The sequence below is a fragment of the Bombyx mandarina genome, chromosome 07, assembly GCF_030267445.1.
Source record: "Bombyx mandarina strain Sakado chromosome 07, ASM3026744v2".
In the NCBI taxonomy this organism is placed as follows: Eukaryota; Metazoa; Arthropoda; class Insecta; order Lepidoptera; family Bombycidae; genus Bombyx; species Bombyx mandarina.
In genome coordinates this window covers 3,241,906-3,265,336 of record NC_143214.1, presented here as the reverse complement: position 1 = coordinate 3,265,336, position 23,431 = coordinate 3,241,906, and the positions used below count along the sequence as shown (strand labels likewise).

General features: G+C 35.8%; 2 protein-coding genes across 2 annotated transcripts; one reads left to right on the top strand and one right to left on the bottom strand.

Annotated features, from left to right (window-relative positions):
• The first annotated feature begins 1,741 nt into the window (after positions 1 to 1,741).
• On the top strand, positions 1,742 to 10,916 carry Syx13 (syntaxin 13). The gene is made up of 6 exons (XM_089728614.1): positions 1,742 to 2,066; positions 2,515 to 2,739; positions 4,414 to 4,579; positions 4,973 to 5,101; positions 7,612 to 7,750; positions 9,210 to 10,916. Exons 2-6 carry the CDS (start codon positions 2,519 to 2,521, stop codon positions 9,383 to 9,385), a joined length of 831 nt encoding a protein of 276 aa, XP_089584740.1. The 5' UTR covers positions 1,742 to 2,066; positions 2,515 to 2,518; the 3' UTR covers positions 9,386 to 10,916.
• Positions 10,917 to 11,964: 1,048 nt separating this feature from the next.
• Positions 11,965 to 22,177, bottom strand: Tfb1 (transcription factor B1). Its single transcript, XM_028171998.2, has 11 exons — positions 21,652 to 22,177; positions 21,041 to 21,242; positions 20,465 to 20,601; positions 19,870 to 20,071; positions 19,423 to 19,528; positions 18,732 to 18,866; positions 18,360 to 18,605; positions 16,850 to 16,948; positions 15,485 to 15,611; positions 14,741 to 14,934; positions 11,965 to 14,294 (listed from the first exon to the last, which is right to left on the bottom strand). Exons 1-11 carry the CDS (start codon positions 21,803 to 21,805, stop codon positions 14,172 to 14,174), a joined length of 1,725 nt encoding a protein of 574 aa, XP_028027799.2. The 5' UTR covers positions 21,806 to 22,177; the 3' UTR covers positions 11,965 to 14,171.
• Between the last annotated feature and the right edge of the window lie 1,254 nt (positions 22,178 to 23,431).

The following is a 23,431-nucleotide window of genomic DNA, read 5'->3' as shown; positions in this document are numbered from 1 at the left end:
CAGTGGGCTGTGTCTGAGGGTGAAGAAATGAAATCGATTTCTTTGCTATTGTAATCAATCAGGATAACATTAAATAGAATTTAACTACGTGATAAGATGAAATAATATCCCAGTAATAAAGCTCTATCAGGGCATTTGTTAAGACATCAGTGAACTCCTAGTGCCTTTTAGTAATTTTCGCACACTTATGAATTTTCTTAGCTGCTAAACGCAGGTAATTAGCCACGATTATTACAAGCTTGAATCGAAAAATCACTAATGAAGCAAAATAAAACAATTCCAAATCCTGGCTCCTCGCGTTCCCGCCAAAAAGTCTAATTTTGTCTTTCCTTTTGTATATAGTAGCTGCATGCTCGATTCGTTCTTTTGTCGTCTATTTCATTTACTTAGGTGAACGGTCGTTCGTTGTTTGTCGTCTGGTTTGTGTATGCCTTTTAAAGGCTTATTACACTTGGCTGAATTTAGTCGACTAAATTCAGTCGCTACTGAATTCAGTGAAGTGTAATAGCATTAAGTAAGTTAGTCTACTGAATTCAGTAGCAAGGATGGTTTCTGACTGACTAAATTATTTAGAAGCCCAATAAGAAACGCATTTAGGAAGGTGTAATCGCATTTAGTTACTTAATGGTTTCGGTCGTCGCATAGCTATCCATGCGTGAGGACGTTTTAGTTTGTTTTTTGCTTCCGAATAAAAAGTATTAATTTCGGTCGCCTTTATTTAATGTGCCAGACATTTATTAATAGGCCGATATGTTTCAGGGATAGTTTTTGTTATCAGGGGTTGGGATATTGAAAAAATAAATTTTTACGATTAATACGATTAATACGAATTTCCTGTTGCAAGAAATCTTAATGTTACAACCAATCTTTCTTTTCAAACGAGATCGAATCCATTTTTAGATCATTTCTGAAGTCTGCTGGTTCTAAATCACTCATAATGTTCATATTTGCTAACATTCCGCACAGCAATAAATATTTCTTGTTTTTTTTTTGAGAAATTAAAACAAAGAACAAAAACAAAAAAAACAAAAATTTTGTTGTTGTCTAGACAATACTGGGGCCATCCTCTTACGCACACGACACGTCTTACTTCATCGCGTTTAAACTGACAATTGATTCAGTAACTGAATTTAGAACAGTGTAATCAGCTTCTAAATTTGCTTCTGAATTCAGTCGACTAAATTCAGCCAAATGTAATAAGCCTTATAGGAAGGAGATTTTACGACCTGGTAACTGAGACCTTTAAGTCATGTCTTATTTTAATTTATATTATTCATATTTTTATGAAAAGTGATATTATGGAGTGAAATGAAATGAAGATGATTAATTTGAAACACTAATCAACTGGGATGAAATTAAATGAAATGAAATGTGATGAAGTATAATCTCATTAAAATGGTGGTCATTTACTAAGATTTTTTCAGTGAACTTTTTTGGAGGATCCCGAGAAGTTACGTCCAGCGGCTTTGTTTCATTTTCCCACATTTGTGTACTTTCACAGATATTAAACAGTTAATAAACCACCATTATTACACATTTAAACCCGAAGAAACACTAAATAGACAAAATAAAACAAATCACACAACTTCACTCCTCGCGTTCCCGCCAAAAAGTCCCCTGTGAAAGAGGTTGCACGCCACGACAGTACCGTAACTACTACTTCAGTGGTAACTACAGTACAGTGAGTACAGTAACAGTCTAGTCTATGAAACACATAGGTACAAACTTGTCTATGCCCTTCGTATTGCTGACATCCTTTAACGACGATGATCACTCACCAGGCAATAAAGTATTACTTATTAGAAAACGCAGAAATAATCCTAAGCATCTACCTAGTGTATTAAATAAAAAAATGTCGTGTCTGTATTGAAATTCTCAATCATTGCCAAAGCTGCTAAGTCGACAGCTTCCATCAATTGTCACGCTGTCAGATTGACATTGACAATTCATCGGCTGTTCCTGTTAAGATGATTGGATTGAGTTGAAAGCACTGAAAGACAAAGAAAGACAAAATTTTGTTAAAAACCTGTATCTAGTAAACAGTGTTGGACCACATTAATTCTGAGGTAAATAACTAACAAAACCTGTTTTAAAATTACATAACTAAGCCAGTTATCATCCGTGTTGTAACGAGACAACTATTTCAACATTCGTTGTAATTATAAATACCTATTAATTTTGTGATTCACTTTTTTCGATGTAACTGCGCACCGAAAGTAAACAATAAAAATTAAATATATACCTATATATTATAATTCAAAAAACAAACTGAAAATGAATTACTCTTACTAAAATACTACAAAATTATAATAAATATTCAGAGTACATTAACGTAAATTAATAATTCTATTAATAATTACAAAATTTTAACTGCATTTGAAGGAAAAGGTATGGAATCTATCTCCTATTGCTTTAAATATGATTAAGTTACATATATGTGTTACATATACATACACGTTGTTACATATACGTTGATATTAAATGTAAAATTAATTTGTGTTGTCTATTAAATAGCACAATGTCAGAACGAGAACCAATTAATGGTTCAGGGCGAGACTATGGAGCCACAGCCTCGGTGCCGGCTGTGGGCTTTGCAGATTTCAGTCCAACGGAACTCTACAATTTGAGTGAGGGCATCGCAGAGAATGTCAATACGATTAACAGTGGACTACTGTCGCTTGAAAAGATGATGAAGCAAATCGGTGGCCCAAATGATAGCGTCCAACTTAGAGATAAAATGTAAGTAATAGGATTAAAATAAAATAAGCAGGAAAACACACATAAATGTATTTTTGTTAATTTTGTCAAATAATTTGCCTTTCACATATTTAAAATAAGTTGTAAAACTCTAGTCACTGTCGTCACGTCTTCTTATATTACTTTTTCTACTAATTGTCATGGTGTATCTGTATTAATTTGGTTTAGGTTCAGTATTGTAATTAATGTAGAAAAATTTATATCAACTCTGTTTATATTGAGAAAACATATATCATGCATTGAGTAATCATCATCTTAACTGGCGGTAGGACTTCTTATGAGTCTGCACGGGTAGGTACCACCACCCTGCCTATTTCTGCCGTGAAGCAGTAATGCATTTCAGTTTGAAGGCCGGGGCAGCTGTTATAACTATACTGAGACCTTCAAGGTGGCTGGCGCATTTACATTGTAGATGTCTATGGGCTCCAGTAACCACTTAACACCAGGTGGACTGTGAGCAAGTCCAACCTACTAAGTAATAAAAAAATATATTTGGAATTAGACTAAGAGCTATGTTTGTAAGTAAAGTAAGGATATTATGCCTACAGACAGCTAATGAGATAACCTGAGTTACCTGCTAAAAAATTCATACATTATTAGCATCTCTGATTACCTGATTATAACATTGCACAGTTTTATATGTTTGCGAACAAATGAAAAAGATCTTAGTATATACCACTAAAAAACCCTTGGCTTTAAATTTAACATCACTGAGTGAATGTAGTACACTTGCAGAATTTGTCCGTTCGGATTGACAATAATCCCATTCTCATGGATCGTTTCTAACCTCTGGGCCTGCAGAGGGACTTCGCTCTGTATTTTCTACTGTATGTTCACACAGGGAGTGCTCTTAGGAATTGTTTGAGATGATTCCATCATCTCGTTTTTACTACCGCCCGCCACCAGAGTAGAGCTCATCCGTACTACCTGGAGCCACTGTGTTCATCCATGTTGTGTTTCCAGAGAACTTTTTTGCCAATTACCATCTGACTTTGAAGTGAGCTCTTGGTGAGATTGGGAGATTGGTGGTAAAGTTATATTGTGAACCTATACAATTTGAGTGCATGTGTTTTTCAATAAAACTGTAACTGTTACAAATCAAATAAAGCTTTACCAGATGTTTGTAGTGGCTGTTTGTAGTTGTGATTATATCTATAAGCTACACCCGACAATGTGATTTTAGGTTGACTATTAAATATTAAAAAAAAAAAACAGTATGATCATGTTTCAGTTATACTGTGACCATATCTAGAAGCTACACCCAACAATGCAATTTTATGTTGATTATCAGTTGTAACTATTTCCGAAAAAGGCTTTTTATTTTTATTTTTTTATTGCTAAGATGAGTGGACGAGCTCACAGCCCACCTGGTGTTAAGTGGTTATTGGAGCCCATAGACATCTACAACGTAAATACGCCACCCACCTTGAGATATAAGTTCTAAGGTTTCAAGTATAGTTACAACGGCTGCCCCACTCTTCAAACCGAAACGCAGAAATAGGCAGGGCAATGGTACCTACACGCGCGGACTCCCACGCTTGTTTAATCATGTCTCAATTAAGCTGTCTCTTGACTTATTGCATCCAACTTATGCCCCCTAGTAACATGAAATATATAAATAGATATGAGGAAATAATAACAAATATAAATTCGCAGTCACGATACTCAACAGACGGTAAACAGTTCAGTATCGGCCACGGCGCGAGACATACAGCGACTGGGCGTTGTCGTTCGTCGTGGTGACAAACCGCAGAAGTTACAGGTCGAAAGATTGACGCAGGCCTTCACGGATTGTCTCGCTAAATATTCGTCGGTTCAAAAGGTAATATAATTTTTTTTTTTTTTTTTTGATTGCTTATGTGGGTGGACTGTGGTTACTGGAACCCATAGACATCCACAACGTAAATACGCCACCCAGCTTGAGATATAAGTTCTAAGGTCTCAGTATAGTTACAACGGCTGCCCCACCCTTCAAACCGAAACGCATTACTGCTTCACGGCAGAAATATAATATTGTTTGAGGGCGATTTTTTTTTTTTTTTATTGCCCCTGTAGACAGACCAGCATACGGCCCACAGGATGGTGAGTGGTTACCGTCGCCCATGGACTTCAGCAATGCCAGGGGCAGAGCCAAGCCGCTGCCAACCTAATTTCTTGTCATAGATTATCTCTATCACATAACAGAAAAAAAAAAAGAATTTGGTGAAAATTCCAGAAAGTATCAGAGAAGATGGCGGCTCACATGCCCAAACCGGCACGCGTGAGAAACGATCCACAACTGTTGGAGCAGCAAGCGATGGCTGACGACGAGGAATCGGCTGCTTTAGCTCAGCAACAAGCTCAGGTATACTTTTTGAACTTCCTATTCGAAAACCTTCACGTCTATATACAGTCGTGGTCAACTAATTAGGGACAATCTCTAGTTAAGCCAAATTGTGAATATTTTTTTTATTTTCCAACGAGTCTTAGCAATATTCCATATCTTTTACATGTAAGTGTAATTAGTCATTTATGTGCGCGATTATACAAACAATAACAACTTCTTAAACATTAAACCTCTTTACAGTATAGCTGATACAATATCATAGTGCTATTGGTTCAAAGAATGCTGGCTGGCCATTTAATTAGGGACACTGAGGTATTGCGTTCTAATTTCAAAATTGGAATTTTAATACATTTTTGTTTCTTTTCTTATTGTTTAGTGGTCGTTTTGGCGGCAATCCAGATTTTTATTTTAAGTTTTGAGAATTATTTTGAAGAAAAATGGGTAAAAATAAAAGTTGCGATCCAACACTACGAAAAATTGTCATGAAGTTTCTCGAGCGTTGTTGGTCATACCGAAGGATAGCACAACATTTAAATTGTTCAAAAACTATGGTATGCAATGCAGTGCAACATTTCAAGCGCTATAACACAGCTTTAAATGTGTCCAGAACAAAAAGATCGAGAAAAACGACTCCGCAAGAAGATAGAATGATAACCAGGTTAGCTAAGAAAGATCCGTTTCTAGGCTCTATTTTAATTAAACACGAAGTGTTTGGGGCAAACGAAAGAGCCGGTGTATCTGCGAGGACCGTTCGACGACGTTTGGTAGAAGCAGAGTTGTTCGGAAGAGTGGCTCGCAAAGTACCGTTGTTGAAGAAAGAACATAGAAATGCTCGTTTGGCATTTGCACGTAAATATGGACATTGGACCTACGCCCAATGGCAACATGTACTCTTCTCTGACGAGACCAAGGTTAATTTGATTTCTTCAGATGGAAGGCAATATGTACGGCGTCCTATAAAAGCGGAAATGAATCCAAGATTCACAAAAAAACAGGTGAAACATGACGGTGGAAACATTAAAATATGGGGTTCATTTTCTGGACGTGGAGTGGGACCTGTGAGGAAAGTTCAGGGTAATTTAGACCAACATCAATACAAGGCAATATTGGAAAAAACTATGCTTCCCTGTGCTGAGGAGCATCTCCCTATTATATGGACGTTTCAGCAGGATAACGACCCGAAACATACCGCCCATTCAGTCAAGTCGTTTCTTACCAGTCAGTTTGTATCGGTGCTAGATTGGCCAGCAAATAGCCCGGACCTCAACCCAATTGAGCACCTTTGGCACGAAATCAGGAAAAAAGTTGCCACTTATCGTAATACAAATTTAGATGAACTTCATGAAGCTTTTTGTGAGGCATGGGCAAACATTCCTGTCGAAACATGTCAGAAACTGATAATGTCTATGCCACATCGGTGTCAAGCGGTAATTACTAACAAAGGTTTTGCTACTGGGTACTGATTTTACACGTAATAAAATGGAGCTGTTAGAGATATTATAACACTGAAGATTATAAGTTTTGTGTAATTGTATTTTTCATTATACTTTACTGTCCTTAATTAAATGTCCACTACAGAATTGTACCTTAATATTTAATACATGTTTAATCTTTTATATTAAATACTTTTTCTATTTATTAAATCTTTTATTTACAGCCATTTATAGCATAATAATCGAACTACATTATGCAAATAATAGGTGCTGAAAAATCAATAGGGTTTTATATTTAAATGTACATAACCGGTTATAGCCCTTCACTATCTTGAATGTCCCTAATTAGTTGAACACGACTGTATATATTAAGAAAACGCACATACATCTTCTGTACTAATATTATAAAGAGGAAAGATTTGTTTGTGTTACGGGTACCAGATTACGGAAATAAATGTAAGATTTTTTATTATACACATGTTTATATTTAATATACATCCATAAGCCTATAAAATACATTTTATTTTTATCATACAAATATCTTCCCTTGGCGGGATTCGAACCTGCGACCCCCTTGTGTAGTAGTGACCATGTCACATACCAGACGGCCGTTATACATGCTCCCTTATTATTGGTGTTGCGAATGAAATAGACAAAATTAAACTTAGGAGACATCTTTATTGCTTCAAGACAGCTATAACCATCGGTAACTTCCAATGTTGGCTCATCATTCTTTCAGCTCGACTTCATCCAAAGGATATTCTGTTTATGCTCTAGCTTTAAAAACAGAAATTCAGATCAACACCGATTCTTTCAAGTGGTAATTTATTGGTGGTAAGACCTCTGGTGAGTCCGCACGGGTAGGTACCAACCTGCCTATTTCTGCCGTGAAGCAGTAATGCGTTTCGGTTTGAAGAGTGGAGCAGCCGTTGTAACTGAGACCTTAGAACTCATATCTCGAGGTGGATGACGCATTTGCATTGTACATGTCTATGGGATCCAGTAACCACTTAAAACCAGGTGGGCTGTGAGCTCGTTCACCCATTTAAGCAGTAAAAAAGAATGGATTTTTCAAACTCAATTAACTTCTTACAGGCCCGTCTCGTTGAGTTTGAAACGAGCATGCTTCTTGAGCGAGAAGCCTACATGAACAAAATAGAAGCTGACGTTTTGGACGTCAATCAAATAATGTCTGATCTGGCGAAGATGGTGAATCAGCAAGCCCAGACCGTCGGTAAGTGAGACCGTAGGGTGCTGCGTGCGCTTCGAATGACACGTTATTGAGTGAATCATTGACATTTGACCTTGAAATTTCAATTTTAGCCATTTAAATAATAAATAGCTAGTAACAAATACCTACGGTCGTCCGACCCCAAATTAGGATTCCCTGAGGGTTCCTAAGGTTCTGATTGCTTGAGCACCAGAGGGTACCAGGGTATCAGGGTACCAGAGAACGGACATAGAAACGTACATACGTTTAAATATATACATATATAGATAAGAAATACTTAGACGAAGAGAAAACAAACCTGCCCATCACCCAAGTGTTAGCCCTATGTGGGAATCGAACCCACGACCCTCGGCCCAAGAGTTAGGGCCGCTAACTACCGCATCATCCAGTCCGTTATTTTAAAGTCTGTTTTTAATAAACAAAAGAAAATTAGTACAAATAAAAAACTTTATATTGTATTCCAAATATAAAACCTGAAATTAAAAAAATGTTTTTGTCGGAAGACATTTGTCGCTCCTAAATACTACAATCCATAGTTAAAAATGGTATACTCTATATTAGAAATAATTAGATTGATTGAATTGCGGCCAACTTCTGAGAACTCCAAATCTCACTTATACTCATCAGTATATTTTACTGGTAGGTATTTTAATTGGATTATCATCACAATCTTACTAGCCATCGTTTTATTGTATGTAATATGAAAGCTCATTAAAATTGTATGCATGTTGAGATGGATGCGTGCACTGACAAGAATGGACAAGATAAATAATGAGTATATCAGAGGAAGTGTGAAAGTAGCCCCGGTAATTAGCAAAATTAAAGAGCGGATGGTTAGCGTGGTATAGACATGTGATGCGTAGAGAGAAGATGCATGTGACTAGGAGATGTATGGAAATGGTAGTGCAAGGTAGAGGGGGAAGAGGTCGACCGAAGAAGAAGACATGGATGGAGTGTGTGAATGACGATATGAGAGAGAAAGAGGAGTGCGTGTTGAGATAACGGCTGATAGAAGAGAACGGAAGAGAAAAATTAGCTAAAAATACGTACTCAACAAATGTTCACGATTGACTTCCACGGTGAAGGAATAATATCGTGTAATAAAAATCAAACTCGCAAAATTATAATTTGCGTAATTACTGGTGGTAGGTGGGACCTCTTGTGAGTCCGCGCGGGTAGATACCACCACCCTGCCTATTTCTGTCGTGAAGGGTGGGGCAGCCGTTGTAACTATACTTGAAACTTTAGAAATTGTATCTCAAGGTGGGTGGCGCATTTACGTTGTAGATGTCTATGGGCTTCAGTAACCACTTAACACCAGGTGGGCTGTGAGCTCGTCCACCCATCTAAGCAATAAAAAAAAAATAAAAAAAATGGAAGAGAAAAATTAGCTGTGCCGACCCCTCCTAAGGGGATAAGGTGGAGAAAAAGAAGATGGAAGTTCATTGAAATTACGTTTTAGACACGGTGGAGTCCCACATAGAGGCGGTGGGAGCGAACGTCGAGGCCGGGGTCGATGAACTCGCTAAAGCAGCCGAACACCAACGCAGGTACCGGAGGAAAATGTTCATATTAATTATCATAGGCGCGATTCTTGCTATTGTCTTCATTGTGTGGGTAGTCAAAGCCTTCAAGTAGATCTTATATAATATATTCGTATTGAACTGTAATGACATGTTGAAATTATCAGCTGTTTTCTATATCCTAGCTATCTATGTTTTTAATTTTGTTAAGAGTATTGTACAGTGGCTAATGTCGGATCTCCCGGCATTGTCAGTGTCATTAGATTATTTTCCTTGTACAGCTACACTCTCATACACTTATTGAGGCAAGAATTGATAGGGTATCTAAACAAATTTTGTAACACTATAGAATGTATGGGATATATAAAATGGCTTCGAATCTGTCTTAGTTAAAACAATATTAGCTATTATATGTCATGATTGTTGTAATAAAAAAATTATGACAGCCGCTACGAGTTTTAACTAATATAGGTTTCAATGTAATTAACGATCTTTAGATACCATCGTGATAAATATTTATAATTATTATTATAACTGACAAGCTGCTTTAAACTTGAAATATGAAAAAATCAAACGCTTTTGTCTACCCAAAAACGATAGCGTTAAGATTTCATTTTTGTTACGACATTATGTATTTTGAAACTGGTAACACTTGTACAATATTGCCACTCTTAAATTTAATGGTTAAATCAATATTAGCATAGTTAACTTATGATAAATTATAAAGTATATTTTATCTTTCATTTATATCTTATCTGATCTATATATATTATCTGAATATTAAATTTTTATTAATCTGTTTTTATATTTGACGAAAACAAGTCGTTTTCAATTCAACCTCTAAATGATTCTGTCAATTTTAACATCTGACTAAAACTTTACTGACAAGAGTATTTTTAAGGTTTCAAAGTTGATTTTGCATGGTTTATAATGAAAATAAAGCTTTTAAAATAAAATTAAATATTAAAATAATATGGTTTGAAATGATTTCATAATTGTGATAGCTAGATATGTGCTCATAAAATACTACATAAATTGTAGATTTACAAGTTCATTTAAACATGTACTAAAACAACATTATTTATACAAATCGATGAAAATGTACCATTTTTATTGAATAAGACACATTCCAGGTTGAATAAATTAAACAATATATTTATAGAAAGAAATGTTAAATTCGGTCCGTAAGTTTTTCAATAATATAATACAAATCTGCTAATTAAAAATATCATTACATAGTAGCTATATGTTTAATTGTAGTATACAGTGCGATAAGGATCTTAATAATAAAGCTTCTAAATTGCCTATCGCAAAAAAATACCTGTGTGCCTTTCATATGAAATAAAATTGATTAAACATAGTAAATAGTATAGTTAATAGTAAATATAGTACAGCTTCTTCGGTAAATATTAGTTTTTATGTACTTGTAACACTGATGACTTAATAATACCGTTCAATAAATGTCACGCTGACATAGATCCTTGTCGCACGAAACGTCAAGTTAATAAGAGACATGTCACACTTCAACGATAGTACCTAAGTTAATTATCTACATAATAATAATTAACCGAGTATGTATAGTGATTATTTTTTGTTGAATTTGTATTTTAAAAAAATATATTAAAGACATGTTCGCATGTTATAAACATTTGTTGTTTTATTACAATGGTCACATGAGTCCGTGGCCAAGCATATCCGATCCTGCAGACGAAACTGTTAATAGCCGCAATCGCCCAAAACACGTCACTTCGATCCACTCGATCCACTCTCGATGCTTTTAGACTCTTCAAACGACGGCCACAGTCCTCGTCGAACTCATAATGGATGAGCGAATTAACCCATAGATACAACCCACTGAGTTTCTCGCCGGATCTTCTCAGTGAGTCGCGATTCCGATCCAGATTCTGCGAAGCACTGCTCTTGCTAGGGCCAGTATTAGCAGCACTTCCGGTTTGAGCCCCGAGGGCTCACCTACATGTTAAGATAAAACCGAAAAAGCCTCTCAAGACTATCAGAATAGCTAGGACAAAAAAACCCAGGGTATCCTAGTTTGGGGTCATATGAATGTGTTATTTGACTCCGATTTTTATTTAGTCACAATAGGATTCACTGTACCATATATTAATCCTTTACGCTCAAACGGCGCCGATATAGTGTAGTGCCCGACTGATTATAAATTTTAAATCGAGTTGTTTTTGTCATAAAAATAAATAAACTGAATTTTACATAATTTTTTGTTAAAATACATACCTGTAAATGTTAACCTAATTTGGCCGAAATCGTCTCGATCGATCGTTCGCGCTAACGAAATATGCGTCAAGTGCAAAGGGTTTAAAGTTCTTGCTTCGAAATTAGTATAGCAAAGTAATTCGTAACCATTAGGGAACTTTTTTTTTTATTGCTTATATGGGTGGACGAGCTCACAGCCCAACTGGTGTTAAGTGGTTACCGGAGCCCATAGACATCTACACCGTAAATGCGCCACCCACCTTGAGATATAAGTTCTAAGATCTCAGTATAGTTACAACGGCTGCCCCACCCTTCAAACCGAAACGCATTACTGCTTCACGGCAGAAATAGGCAGGGCGGTTGTACCTACCCGCGCCGACTCACAAGAGGTCCTACAACCATTAAAAATAGCCCAGTAATTCGAAACACGTAACTATTAGGGAAAATGCGAATAAAACAAATGTGTCAAATTAAAAAGAATTCCGATGCAGTTTTAATGCAATCAAAAAGCACTGATATGCAATAATTGTAAAATACATTAATAAATATAACACAAATTTACGTTCAGATGTGGATTTGGTTCATTCAAATGCAATGTTATTAGAATGACTCGAAACCAGCGAGATGTGAATTCGATATTTCATTTTTGTTTAATATTAAAAAGAAACAATTTAAATTAGGGCAACCCATACGTTTATTGGCGACCAACGTCTTTATAATCGTCATGGTAACAATGAGGACAAATAACATAATCAATATCACATGAAGACATAACAAAATGTCACAAAAATTAGACTGAGCTGAGGTTTATTGAGATTAATATATTTTTGTTTGCAGTCGGTTAAGACTAAAACAACAGGGAACTAATATCTAGTACAACCTATGATTACATTCTATTACTTTAACAAATATTGTACAGTTTACCCTATTTGTTAAATTGACCTTTTAATGGTTCTGAAATTTTTCGATATTTTCTTAGATTGAATTTTCTTGTAACATTGCAATACAAATATCGACATAAAAAAATTTAGTTTTTTTACACAACCAACTGATTTCGAGTCATTTAGTTTGGTTTTAAATAAAACAATAATAATAAACGTTACAATTATTAAACTAACATGATATTCGTGTATTCACAGAACATTTTATTACAGAATTATTTTTTATTTATATTTATTATATAAAAACATTTTAAAGGTACATTTGTTTATAAGTAATTTGATGTGACGACAATTTCATAAAATCTCTGTATTTGTACAACTCACAATCTGTTTTCAAGGCGAACTTTAGAGCACACACTTTCTTGTACATAATTATTTTCATACATTAAATTCTTCGAGGTAACCTTCCTACATCATTTAATTCGATTTATGCTTAGGAATATTAAACTTAGATACACGTTTACTTAGGAACATAATATGGTGAAATCGGTGATGCGTAACGACACATAAAATATATTTATATTGTTTAGGACTAAAGGAGACCACAGTAAGGCAGTACCGTAATTTAAGAAACGCAATTTTATTACTAAAATCAGTTCTTACGTCACATCAAAATACTCTAATTTTACAACAAAGTAACGCCGCCATTTTGTTTCTTCCTACTTAACAAAATGGCTGACGTGTACAGTCGGGAAAAATGATAACTTTTATTTTAGAATGAGTTCGTTTTCACATCAGTCAACACTATCTTCAAGTGTTATTTTCGTTAACAATTACTTAGTAAATATATGTGAGCATTTAAAACAAAATTGCTAAATAAGGCTTGATCGAAAATTGTATTCGTAATGTGAACGCAAAATTCTCAACCATCAACATATTAATCGGTGTGCTAATTCGATAACAATTTAAAGGAACCATCAAGATTACAAGAAGTAGTCAGTGAAACCACATTTTCATCTAGGATATATATATAACAATAATTGTTTACGGTAACAATGAACACTCTTAAAATAAATTATAGTGGTAGCAACACTTGCTTCTTGCAAAAATGACGAACCATCAGAATAACGATTAGTATAAAGTTATTTATTCCACACAATTATATTATAAAAAATTTATATGAGGGAATCCGTACCTGACTAAATTATTCGACATTTTGTAAAAGTAATGTTTAGAAAACATATTGTATGTACTATGTGCATAAACATAAGTTAAATTAATTAAAGTACATACTACCGTTTAAATAGACTCCTATAGTAGCCGCATGCTTAGGGACGACTGTTGATAACAAAACAAAAAACACTCATGTACCTTTTCAATGGGCATTTTCTTTTTCCATTAAAAGTTTTCTTGCATGTAATGCCATAAGTATAATTAAAACTTCACGAATTTCAATTGTTTTATCGTCGAACTTGGCAGATGTATTCCCAATAATACAATAATGCTGTAATAATACAAATTTAATAGTCTTATGAAGAACATGAAAAGTATAAAAATCGGAAACCTTTCGTTATACTCATCCTAGCATGCCTGAACTTAAATGAAAAAAATTAAGTTAATTTTTTTCTTGGCTCTTTACCGTATAAAACGTCCCTATCAATCTATTACCAATAAGTTCCGTCATCAAGCCGAACTGCGCTGCGAGCCACTACAGAGTCTCAGAGAGGCGGCAGACCCGTAACGAAATTTATCAATTTTCTTCCCGACTGTACCGAAACGTTACAGCTAGTACTACCGTATCTTCGCTTGCCTCTGTTGCCAGAGCACGTACTTAGCGCAGGCCGTGTCTATTATTTGGTTCAAATGTTTCGTTAGAGTCGTCGCCAGCGGCGTCAGGTCACGGAGCATCTTCTCCTGAAACATACAAACGAAACTGACTTGAATCATTGTACAGTTAAAGAGAAAAGTTTTTTGGATTGTTAGCGTGTTATATAGTTGTCATATTTAGCAGTTAAGGCTAAGAAACTGCACGGAATTACGGTCAATATTAATTTCAACATCAGTTTAAAATCACTCATTTATTTCTGCCGTGAAGCAGTAGTGCGTTTCGGTTTGAAGGGCGGGGCAGCCGTTATAACTATACTGAGACCTTAGAATTCATATCTCAAGTTGGGTGGCGCATTTACGTTGTAGATGTCTATGGGCTCCAGTAATCACTTAACGCCAGGTGAACTGTGAGCTCGTCCATCTAAGCAATAAAAATAAAAAAAACGTATTGCTACTTCGCGGCAGATTTGGTAATGTATGATAAAGCGTTAATCGCTTATCGCCACGAGTGTACGTGTTGGAACCGCGCTCACCTCGAATGGCCTAAGTTTTAAATTCCTAAACCGCAACAGCGCGTCGTAGAACATGGTCGCCCGCGGCGCCGCGTCCTGCTCGTTGGCTGGCGGCGCGCCCGGCTGCGGGAAGCTGCGCCAAAGCTCCCTCGCCAGCTCGCCGCACGACGCGTACAGCCTCTGAAGCTCCGCCTTCACGTCCGCCGGTATAAGTTCTGGAGAGAAATTATATTATTGCTAGCGACCCGCCCTCACTTCGCTTCGGCAACTGTAATTTATTATTGATTTCTCCACTACTTAATGGATGTTATTATACATATAAACCTTCCTCTTCAATCGCTCTATCTATTAAAAAAACCGCATCAAAATCCGTTGCGTAGTTTTAAAGATTTAAGCATACATAGGGATATAGGGACAGTGAAAGCGACTTTGTTTTATACTATGTAGTGATAGTGACTAGCGGCAGACGTTGTCCTGTGAATGCACACACAAAAATCAATTCAAGTCGATCCCAGCCGTTTAGTTGCAGTATAAATAAGTAGCCTTGTGAATCTAAACCACCCAGGGCGCCAGCCAAATGCATACAAGAAAATTCATTAAAATCAATCCAGCCGTTTAAGAGTTTCCCCTTCGCTGAACTCCTAAACGACTGGATCGATTTGAATGAATTTCTTTGTATGCATAATACCGCCACCTACTTTGAGATATGAGTTGTAAGGTCTCAGTATAGTTATAAAGGTTCTAGACAGCAGAGCGTGGACTCACGTGCCATGGAGGCGGCGTGGTGGTGCCGCATGAGCGCGCCGCCCGGACTGAGCTCCCCCAGCGCGCCCACAGCCGCGCCCGCGCCCACCCGCGCCGGCCGCTGGCACTGTTGGCCGCTCGACCACGCCTGACCACAAACATGGTATCATGAGCTGACACTCCACCGAGGCCGATTGACATATTGTAACGCGCTTGTTCGGGATAAATAAAATTCTACCGAATTACAAGTTAATACTGTATTCAACACTTAAATCACTCAACAAACACTTTAAAACTCTCAATTAGTTTCTGCCGCTTCGCTTCAGGTGATCCTTTCGCTGTTTCGCTTCGAGTAGTTCCGATTACTGACTGACTGCGTGCCATCCCTGCATCGCTTTTATAGCCAATACCACATCCCTAGAATTATCGAGAATATTCCACACATCTCTAGTATTGTGTTTCCGCTATCTGACAATAGATGGCGTTGTACTTCTGGAGCATTCTAGGCGCTACTAGTTCGCGCTAGATACTAGGCGCTGCTAGATGGCGTTACCATTGCCGGCGTAACAATATCATTCGACCCACAAAACCAGAACAGTTTATTATTGTATCACCGTGTCAATATGGACAACCAAGGTACCCACCCTTTCTTTTTTTTTCATACCTAAGCTTGCTTTGAGAGGATATGTCAGCGTAATCGGGCGAGTAGGTGAGGTCTCCGGTCTCAAACCGGGAGTGTTGCTAACACTGGCTCCAACAAGAGTCGTGCTTCGCTGAATCTAGTATTCCACACAACCTAGTAATTTTACCAGTAATTTTCGGGTAATATATAGATTGTATCTTCATTCTAGAAATCTTTCATTAACATGTTAAATCCATAGCTAGATAGATATCTTAGGATCTGTTCTTTGATTGAACAAAGCACCATTGATTCAGAATTGATTGTCTAAGTATTTACTAACTTGACTTAGTTGGTTCTTATGTGTTATTATTGGTGGTACATCTTTTTATATTAACAATAATTTTAAAATGTATTCAAAACTTTGTTATTTGATTTAAGTAGTAGTCATGGACTGTTTTAAAATATAACTTAACCACACTGAGAACAATCAAGAAGCAAAGATCAAAGAATAATAAAGAAACTCAGAGTAACAAATTATCATGCAGATTAGAAAATTTAAAAATATTCAAAATTTTATGTTTAATGCAGTATATTAAGACTAATTGAACTAGAAAAAAACAGCTGGTTTTACAGAGCACTAATTTTAATTCGAACCAATACAATTGAGCAGCAAATGGACAACAATCAAGGGTTTTTTATTACATATTTTTTATTTATTTAATAATTAAAATTAATTCACAGTTTGAATAATATTTAAGGTTTACCTGACATACGGACGCCAAGGCCGACAGCGGCGGCGGGTGGCTCGTCTGAACACTCGTCTGACTTATCTGATACGACGGTCCTAATAAATATCGTTCTACCTGCAAACGAAATTATATAAGTTTTTTTATCTTTCAAATAAACTTCATTCCTTTTTTTCACAAGTTCCACTTTTTGTACAAAATATTTATTAATTCTCACAATAAAATGCCTCACAATAATCTCCTTGATTACAAGAACAAGAAGTTATAATCAGCAAACAACAATGTAGAGATCACTTCGAGCATTCACTTACTCAAAGAATACCAGAGGTAACAAACGATCGATAGGTATATGTATGGCATTACACTATCTATTCTTCTTTTTCTCCACCTCATCCCACTAGGTGGGGTTGGCACAGCTAATTTTTCTCTTCAATTCTCTTCTATCAGCCGTCATCTCAACACTCACTCCTCTCTCTCTCATATCGTCATTCACACACTCCATCCATGTCTTCTTCGGTCGACCTCTTCCCCCTCTACCTTGCACTACCATTTCCATACATCTCCTATTCACATGCATCTTCTCTCTACGCATCACATGTCCATACCACGTTAACCATCCGCTCCTTAATTTGTTGCTTACCGGGGCCACTTTCACACTTCCTCTGATATACTCATTCTTTATCTTGTCCATTCTTGTCACTCCACACATCCATCTCAACATTCGCATCTCTGCCGCATGCACTCCTCTTTCATGCTTTACTTTTACAACTTACATTACACTATCTATATTACACTATCTATTGATGCCATGAATTTCTATGCAGATATGGGATGGTTGATGGCACCAGTTTCTCTCAAGGCATGGTCCATGAAAAGCAAAACTTGTGTCTAAAGTAAATTGCTTTTAATCAAATCCATCCCATCAAAGACTGCAGTTAGCGCGGTTCATTACCAAAGAATTATTAGTCATAATGCTACAAGTAAATGCAGTAGTTCTTATTATTGCTTCTATTGTTGAACGAGGTGACTGTCCATTTAATGATAAGGGTTTACCGGAGCCTATAGACATCAATAGCAAATGTAGCAATTCACCTTGAGACACGAATTCTAAGTCTCAGTACAACTACAGCACGACAGAAATAGGCAGGGTGGTGGTACTCTTTTTATTGCTTAGATGGGTGGACGAGCTCACAGCCCACCTGGTGTTAAGTGGTTACTGGAGCCCATAGACATCCACAACGTAAATGCGCCACCCACCTTGAGAATAAGTTCTAAGGTCTCAAGTATAGTTACAATGGCTGCCCCACCCTTCAAACCGAAACGCATTACTGCTCCACGGCAGAAATAGGCAGGGTGGTGGTACCCACCCGCGCTGACTCACAAGAGGTCCTACCACTAGTACCTATCGAACCTATCAGTTCAGAACCTATACCTATCAGCATTTTCGAAGATTTAACCAAATTAACTGATTCTTATCAATAACACTTTATCTCAGACCCTATTCTTGTGCTTTCTTAGCAAAGCTTACCTTAGACAATTTTAATTCCTGTACATCATCATTTCCCTGGTCTGCAACTAGATCCTCGTAGTGTATCTGCTCTAATATTCGTTTTTTCTTTTCTATCGGTTCTGTACTGCGTTCGGCCGGTCTCTTTGAGACACCATTTGTATCTTTGACACCGTTTTCGATAACTTTATTGTTGTTATTCGATGTTTTACTACTACTGCTATTACTATTATTACTAGAATTTGATTTTTGACTAGCTTTGAGCACCTGTAACATTGAAATGAATATTTTAACTCATTTGTGAATGAAGTGATTGATATTATCGTATGCACATAACAAATATACGTAAACTTATATCAAATGCTATTCAAAATACTCTCAAGTAAATCTTACCATAATAGAGTGTTGGTTGAAACGTTTAATCATATTTCTGTGTATAGAATTATTATCAGATCGATCCTTCTCATTGCTAGCTTCTTCTTCAGTCGGTAACAGTGGAACGGGCTCTATGAACTTATTCAAATCAACCTGTAATACACTTTGAATATTTCAATTCAATCAAGGTTTAGCGTCTTAACGTCTTGACATAAAAAAATCTATGAAGTTCATATTTTCTTTTAACACTTTGCAAATACAAGTACAGACAGTTAAATCAAAATCGAGCTAAAAAGAGACATAAACGCAACCAATTACAATTCAGTCTTGGAAACTCACTCTCCACAGATCTCGCACATTTAGTAGTTTTGAAAATGATGTAATAAATTTTTCGACTTATCTGTATTCAAAAGTTTAAGACACGACACATAATACAGATTTATACATTCTTTACTATACCACATGGAAGTACAATATCCTGGGACATGATGAATGGATCGCTTTCTTCTTACAACTGTTGATTATTTTGGTTCCTTAAACACGTAGCGAAACTAAGGGGCGAAGTTACCCCCAGTTAGTAATAGTGGGAATCACTTGTTGAATTTGTTTGATTTCAGTTCAATCAAAATCCCAACCTGGTTTTCATGTATATTTGAAGATAAAAACATTAAACAGAAATTATTAGAATTATATAATTTTTTATACTAACCGTAAGATCTAGTGTTGTGTGTTTCATTGCTGAAGCAATAGCGTGGTCATCTAATTTAGCACATTCTCCAAATAAATCCTTGCTCGATGACGAAGCTATTCGATCTCTGAAACGCAACACTGAACTTTTGTAGAATCTTGTACTGAAATCTGTTGACTGAATTTAGATTCTAATTTACCCACTTTTGGATATATGCAGAATTTTTATTGTGCCTTCTAGCAATTTTACACTGGGTTTTCTTAATTAATATTGGTTTTATTACTCAAATAAATAAATAGATGCTCAACATGTAACAGCCATAAGAAAAATATTTTCTTGCGTATTATGGATGCATGAAACACCATGCTGACTTCAATTAGGACCCAGCTCAGTAATTAGTTTGTCATGGTTACTAAGCACTCAACCAAGACGGTACAAAAAAATAGTAGTAATGAGTTATCAACTCACCTGTGAAAATAATGGGATTGAAAGAATTTGGTCCAGAATTCAGCTTCCGTCATTTTATTGGGTACATAATCAATATGTTTCTTTCTGACTGCTGGATATGTTTTGAATATAGCATCTATGATATCTTGAGTTAGATTGTATTTCAAGCCATTGCAACCGTCTGTCTGTGGTTGAATATCAGCAAGGAATGCACCTGACACACCTTATGACAAACATAAAAAAGTTTTAGAATATAATTGGAAATTTAGTTTTATTAAGTCTGATTTTGTTAACATTTTCTAAAACACACTAGTAGTTTATTAATGCATTTGTTTCAGGGCTAAAAAAATTTTTTTTTTAAGTCTGTAAGACCTTAACGATAATGCCACAATAAATATTTAAAACTATATTATTTCTCAACATAATACTTTTCTTAGGATATCAATTTGGATGCAGGTGACAACAGACCAGCCGCACTGGACATCAATTGGAGAGGCCTATGTTCTGCATTAGACAGTGGTCATGCTGAGATGAAATAACAAAGCATAAACATTTTACATCTATTTCAAGTATGAAAATTTATCACAAAATAGAATAGTACTTTAATTAAACTTACCAGCTTCCTGTTTAATGTTACTAGATTCTGTATACTGTTTCAAAGTAGGAGTATTCCAGTATTCCTCGCTATTAATAACTTTAGATATAACTAAATCCTCGTACAAATGTTTTAATGTTGGATGCAATGACAACAATCTGTTAATAAAAAATATAATAATATTATTAAGTAAGGATATTTTAAGTTATACTTATTATGATTTAATATATCTAATAATGAAATAGTGCTTATAGTCCCACAGTTAAAATATAATTATATTCAATCTCGCTCTCAGTTAAACATTCTCTTTGTTAAAAATTCACAGTAAAACATTACTTTTATTTTATTTCATTATTTTGACTTTAAATAAGTACTGATACTTGTTTTTACAAGCAAGTTATTTGTGTAGCAGGTTTTTAAATTGTTAATACCATGCTGGTACATATTAAGACCCTCACAAGTTGTCTTAATTAGGTACTAGTTAAGTTAAATCTTATATTTATTTAATAAGCATTTTACTGATTAGGTAACAAATATAATTTACTTTTTACTATGACGATTTCTTTAATTAGTAAATTAATAATAAATTTGACTCACTTAGATTTCATTTCTAGTTCACCATCAATCTGTCTTTTGAACTTTGGTAAAAGGTTTTGTAGTAATACCATCACTTGATCTCTGTCTTTGGCCTGAGCCTCTGGGCCACCCGGGTTAACAAAGTGAAATGTAGAACATGTGCCATCATGTAAAACCACTTGAAGCTGTATTTTAGCCTTGCCAGCTGGTGAAATTTTTTGTGCTAAAATTGTAAAAAAATTATGTTATTTTAATTGATTACAAGTTAATTATTATGTTTACCCTAACTTTATTTCTACTAACTGTGAACTAAAAATGTATTGTACTAATTTTAATTCAAAATCATTTAGTTCTAGTTGGGTAGCATTACACATACTTATTTAAAACAAGGTTTATTATGGTACCCTACTTTTACGACTAAGTAACAAAAGTTAAGGCAGTAATGGTTACTTTCTGGTATTAAGATACTTTGACCTAATGATGGTTATGACGATATCTCAATGTACTTAATTTTAAAAGGTTTGTGTCTGCAACAAAGTATTTACCAACATAAGCAATAAGCATAAGATGCATTAACGGGTGCTTCATTTTGAAATTGTAATAATTGAACATTTTGCCTTAAAAATACTTACTTTTGATATCAGCATATTTATGAGATACTGCGACTGTGTCTCTGTGTTCCAACATCCATGCTAATCTTTGATTCATTACATACAGTGTCCCGTCTCCCTTCTTATAGCGTACGCAATTCACGCTGAGCAAAACATCTTCGGATGATGTTGTCATGTTTAATTCTTCACAAATTTAAATTTAATTTATATTTGAACCACCAAATTTTCAGAGTTCAAAAACCCTGACTTCCGAACTTGTCCTAACAGGATGAAATTACCTTGACACTTGTCGGTTTTGTTGAATTCAAGGTCTCCTACATTTCTCCTCTAAAGCATGTACTGTCTATCGTAGTATATTGTTTTAATTAAGGTGCGTATCAAGACGAAGAAACATTGAAAATAATTCAACCAAGCATTCTAATACAAATTTTACGACCATTAAGATCAGTCTAGATTTGACAAACTGCTGTTCTCTTTTTTTATTTCGATTCAAAGAAAATTTACAGCACTGGTTCAACATCGTTTGGCCGCTACAACAGAGACCTCTGTACAGACGTTAGGCAGTCAATAGACGTTCATTTAGATCGTGTTGACCACAATTTTTGCAATCATTAAACGCATGATCGTTTTTAAAACGTTTGAGTCGTCGTGGCCTAAAGGATAAGACGTCCGGTGCATTCGTGTTGAGCGATGTACCGATGTTCAAATCCCACAGGCGTGTACCAGTTTTTCTAATGAAATACGTACTTAAGAAATTTTCACGATTGACTTCCACGGTGAAGGAATTTATTTATTTATCGTATGGCATTCGTTTACACTGCGTGGTTATAATTGAAATTTACAGTTTGTGATTAGGGTTTTATAATTGACGCAGTGTAGTTGGAACCGGGAGATCCTCAGGAGGACAGTTCGGTTGCCAGGTTGTTGCACTATTAGCACCACCCAGGGGTCACGTGTAGGGTAGCGGTGGGTAATCTCCTACGGACGTTATGCAACTTCGACCCCCAAATCGGAATAATATCGTGTAATAAAAATCAAATCCCGCAAAACTATAATTTGCGCAATTACTGATGGTAGGACCCCTTGTGAGTCTACATGGGTAGGTACCACCACCCTGCCTATTTCTGCCGTGAAGCAGTAATGCGTTTTGGTTCGGCGTTCGAAGAGTGCGGCAACCGTTGTAACTATACTTTACTATACTGAGATCTTAGAACTCATATCTCAAGGTGGGTGGTGGCATTTACGTTGTAGATGTTGTCTGAAGGTCACCTATCCCCATCAATGTTTCCATAATTAACTATACATTAAACATGCTCTGAATCAAAATTATCTTTCAATATCGGTTCCCGACATAGAATTGGATCGACCCATATCTATCCGTGGGTGTCATAAAAGACAAATTTCGGACTTCTTCTGACTATGTTGGGAATACTATGCTGTCGTTGACATAACAATAGCGTTTCCAGCATCGTAAAACTCATGCCAAATCCCTATACAGCATAATAAAAGGACACACTGCGCTGACCTCATATAATGTGGAATAACGGCAAGAAAAAGAAGAGACATTAGTTATCTGGAATATCTGTGTTCTTAACCGATTATGAGGATTACGGTAGCTTAATTTTTTTTAAATTATTTATTTGATTTAAACAAAAATAAACTAATTGAAAGGAAATGAATTAAAAAGAAACTATAAATAAAACATCTTTGAATAAAGTCGCAAAGCAAATGCTCCCTGTAATCAATTTTAGTCTATCACTAGTATCATTGAACGCTGCCATAAGAAGACCGCCATTTGTTT

Coding starts and splice junctions, on each gene's coding strand:
- Syx13 (XM_089728614.1), top strand. CDS start 2,519: ATGTCAGAACGAGAACCAATTAATGGTTCAGGGCGAGACTATGGAGCC. Junction 2,740..4,413: donor GTCCAACTTAGAGATAAAAT/GTAAGTAATAGG, acceptor ATAAATTCGCAG/TCACGATACTCAACAGACGG. Junction 7,751..9,209: donor TCAGCAAGCCCAGACCGTCG/GTAAGTGAGACC, acceptor ATTACGTTTTAG/ACACGGTGGAGTCCCACATA.
- Tfb1 (XM_028171998.2), bottom strand. CDS start 21,805: ATGACAACATCATCCGAAGATGTTTTGCTCAGCGTGAATTGCGTACGC. Junction 20,602..21,040: donor GAACTAGAAATGAAATCTAA/GTGAGTCAAATT, acceptor TTTTATTAACAG/ATTGTTGTCATTGCATCCAA. Junction 18,606..18,731: donor TCAACCAACACTCTATTATG/GTAAGATTTACT, acceptor TCAATGTTACAG/GTGCTCAAAGCTAGTCAAAA.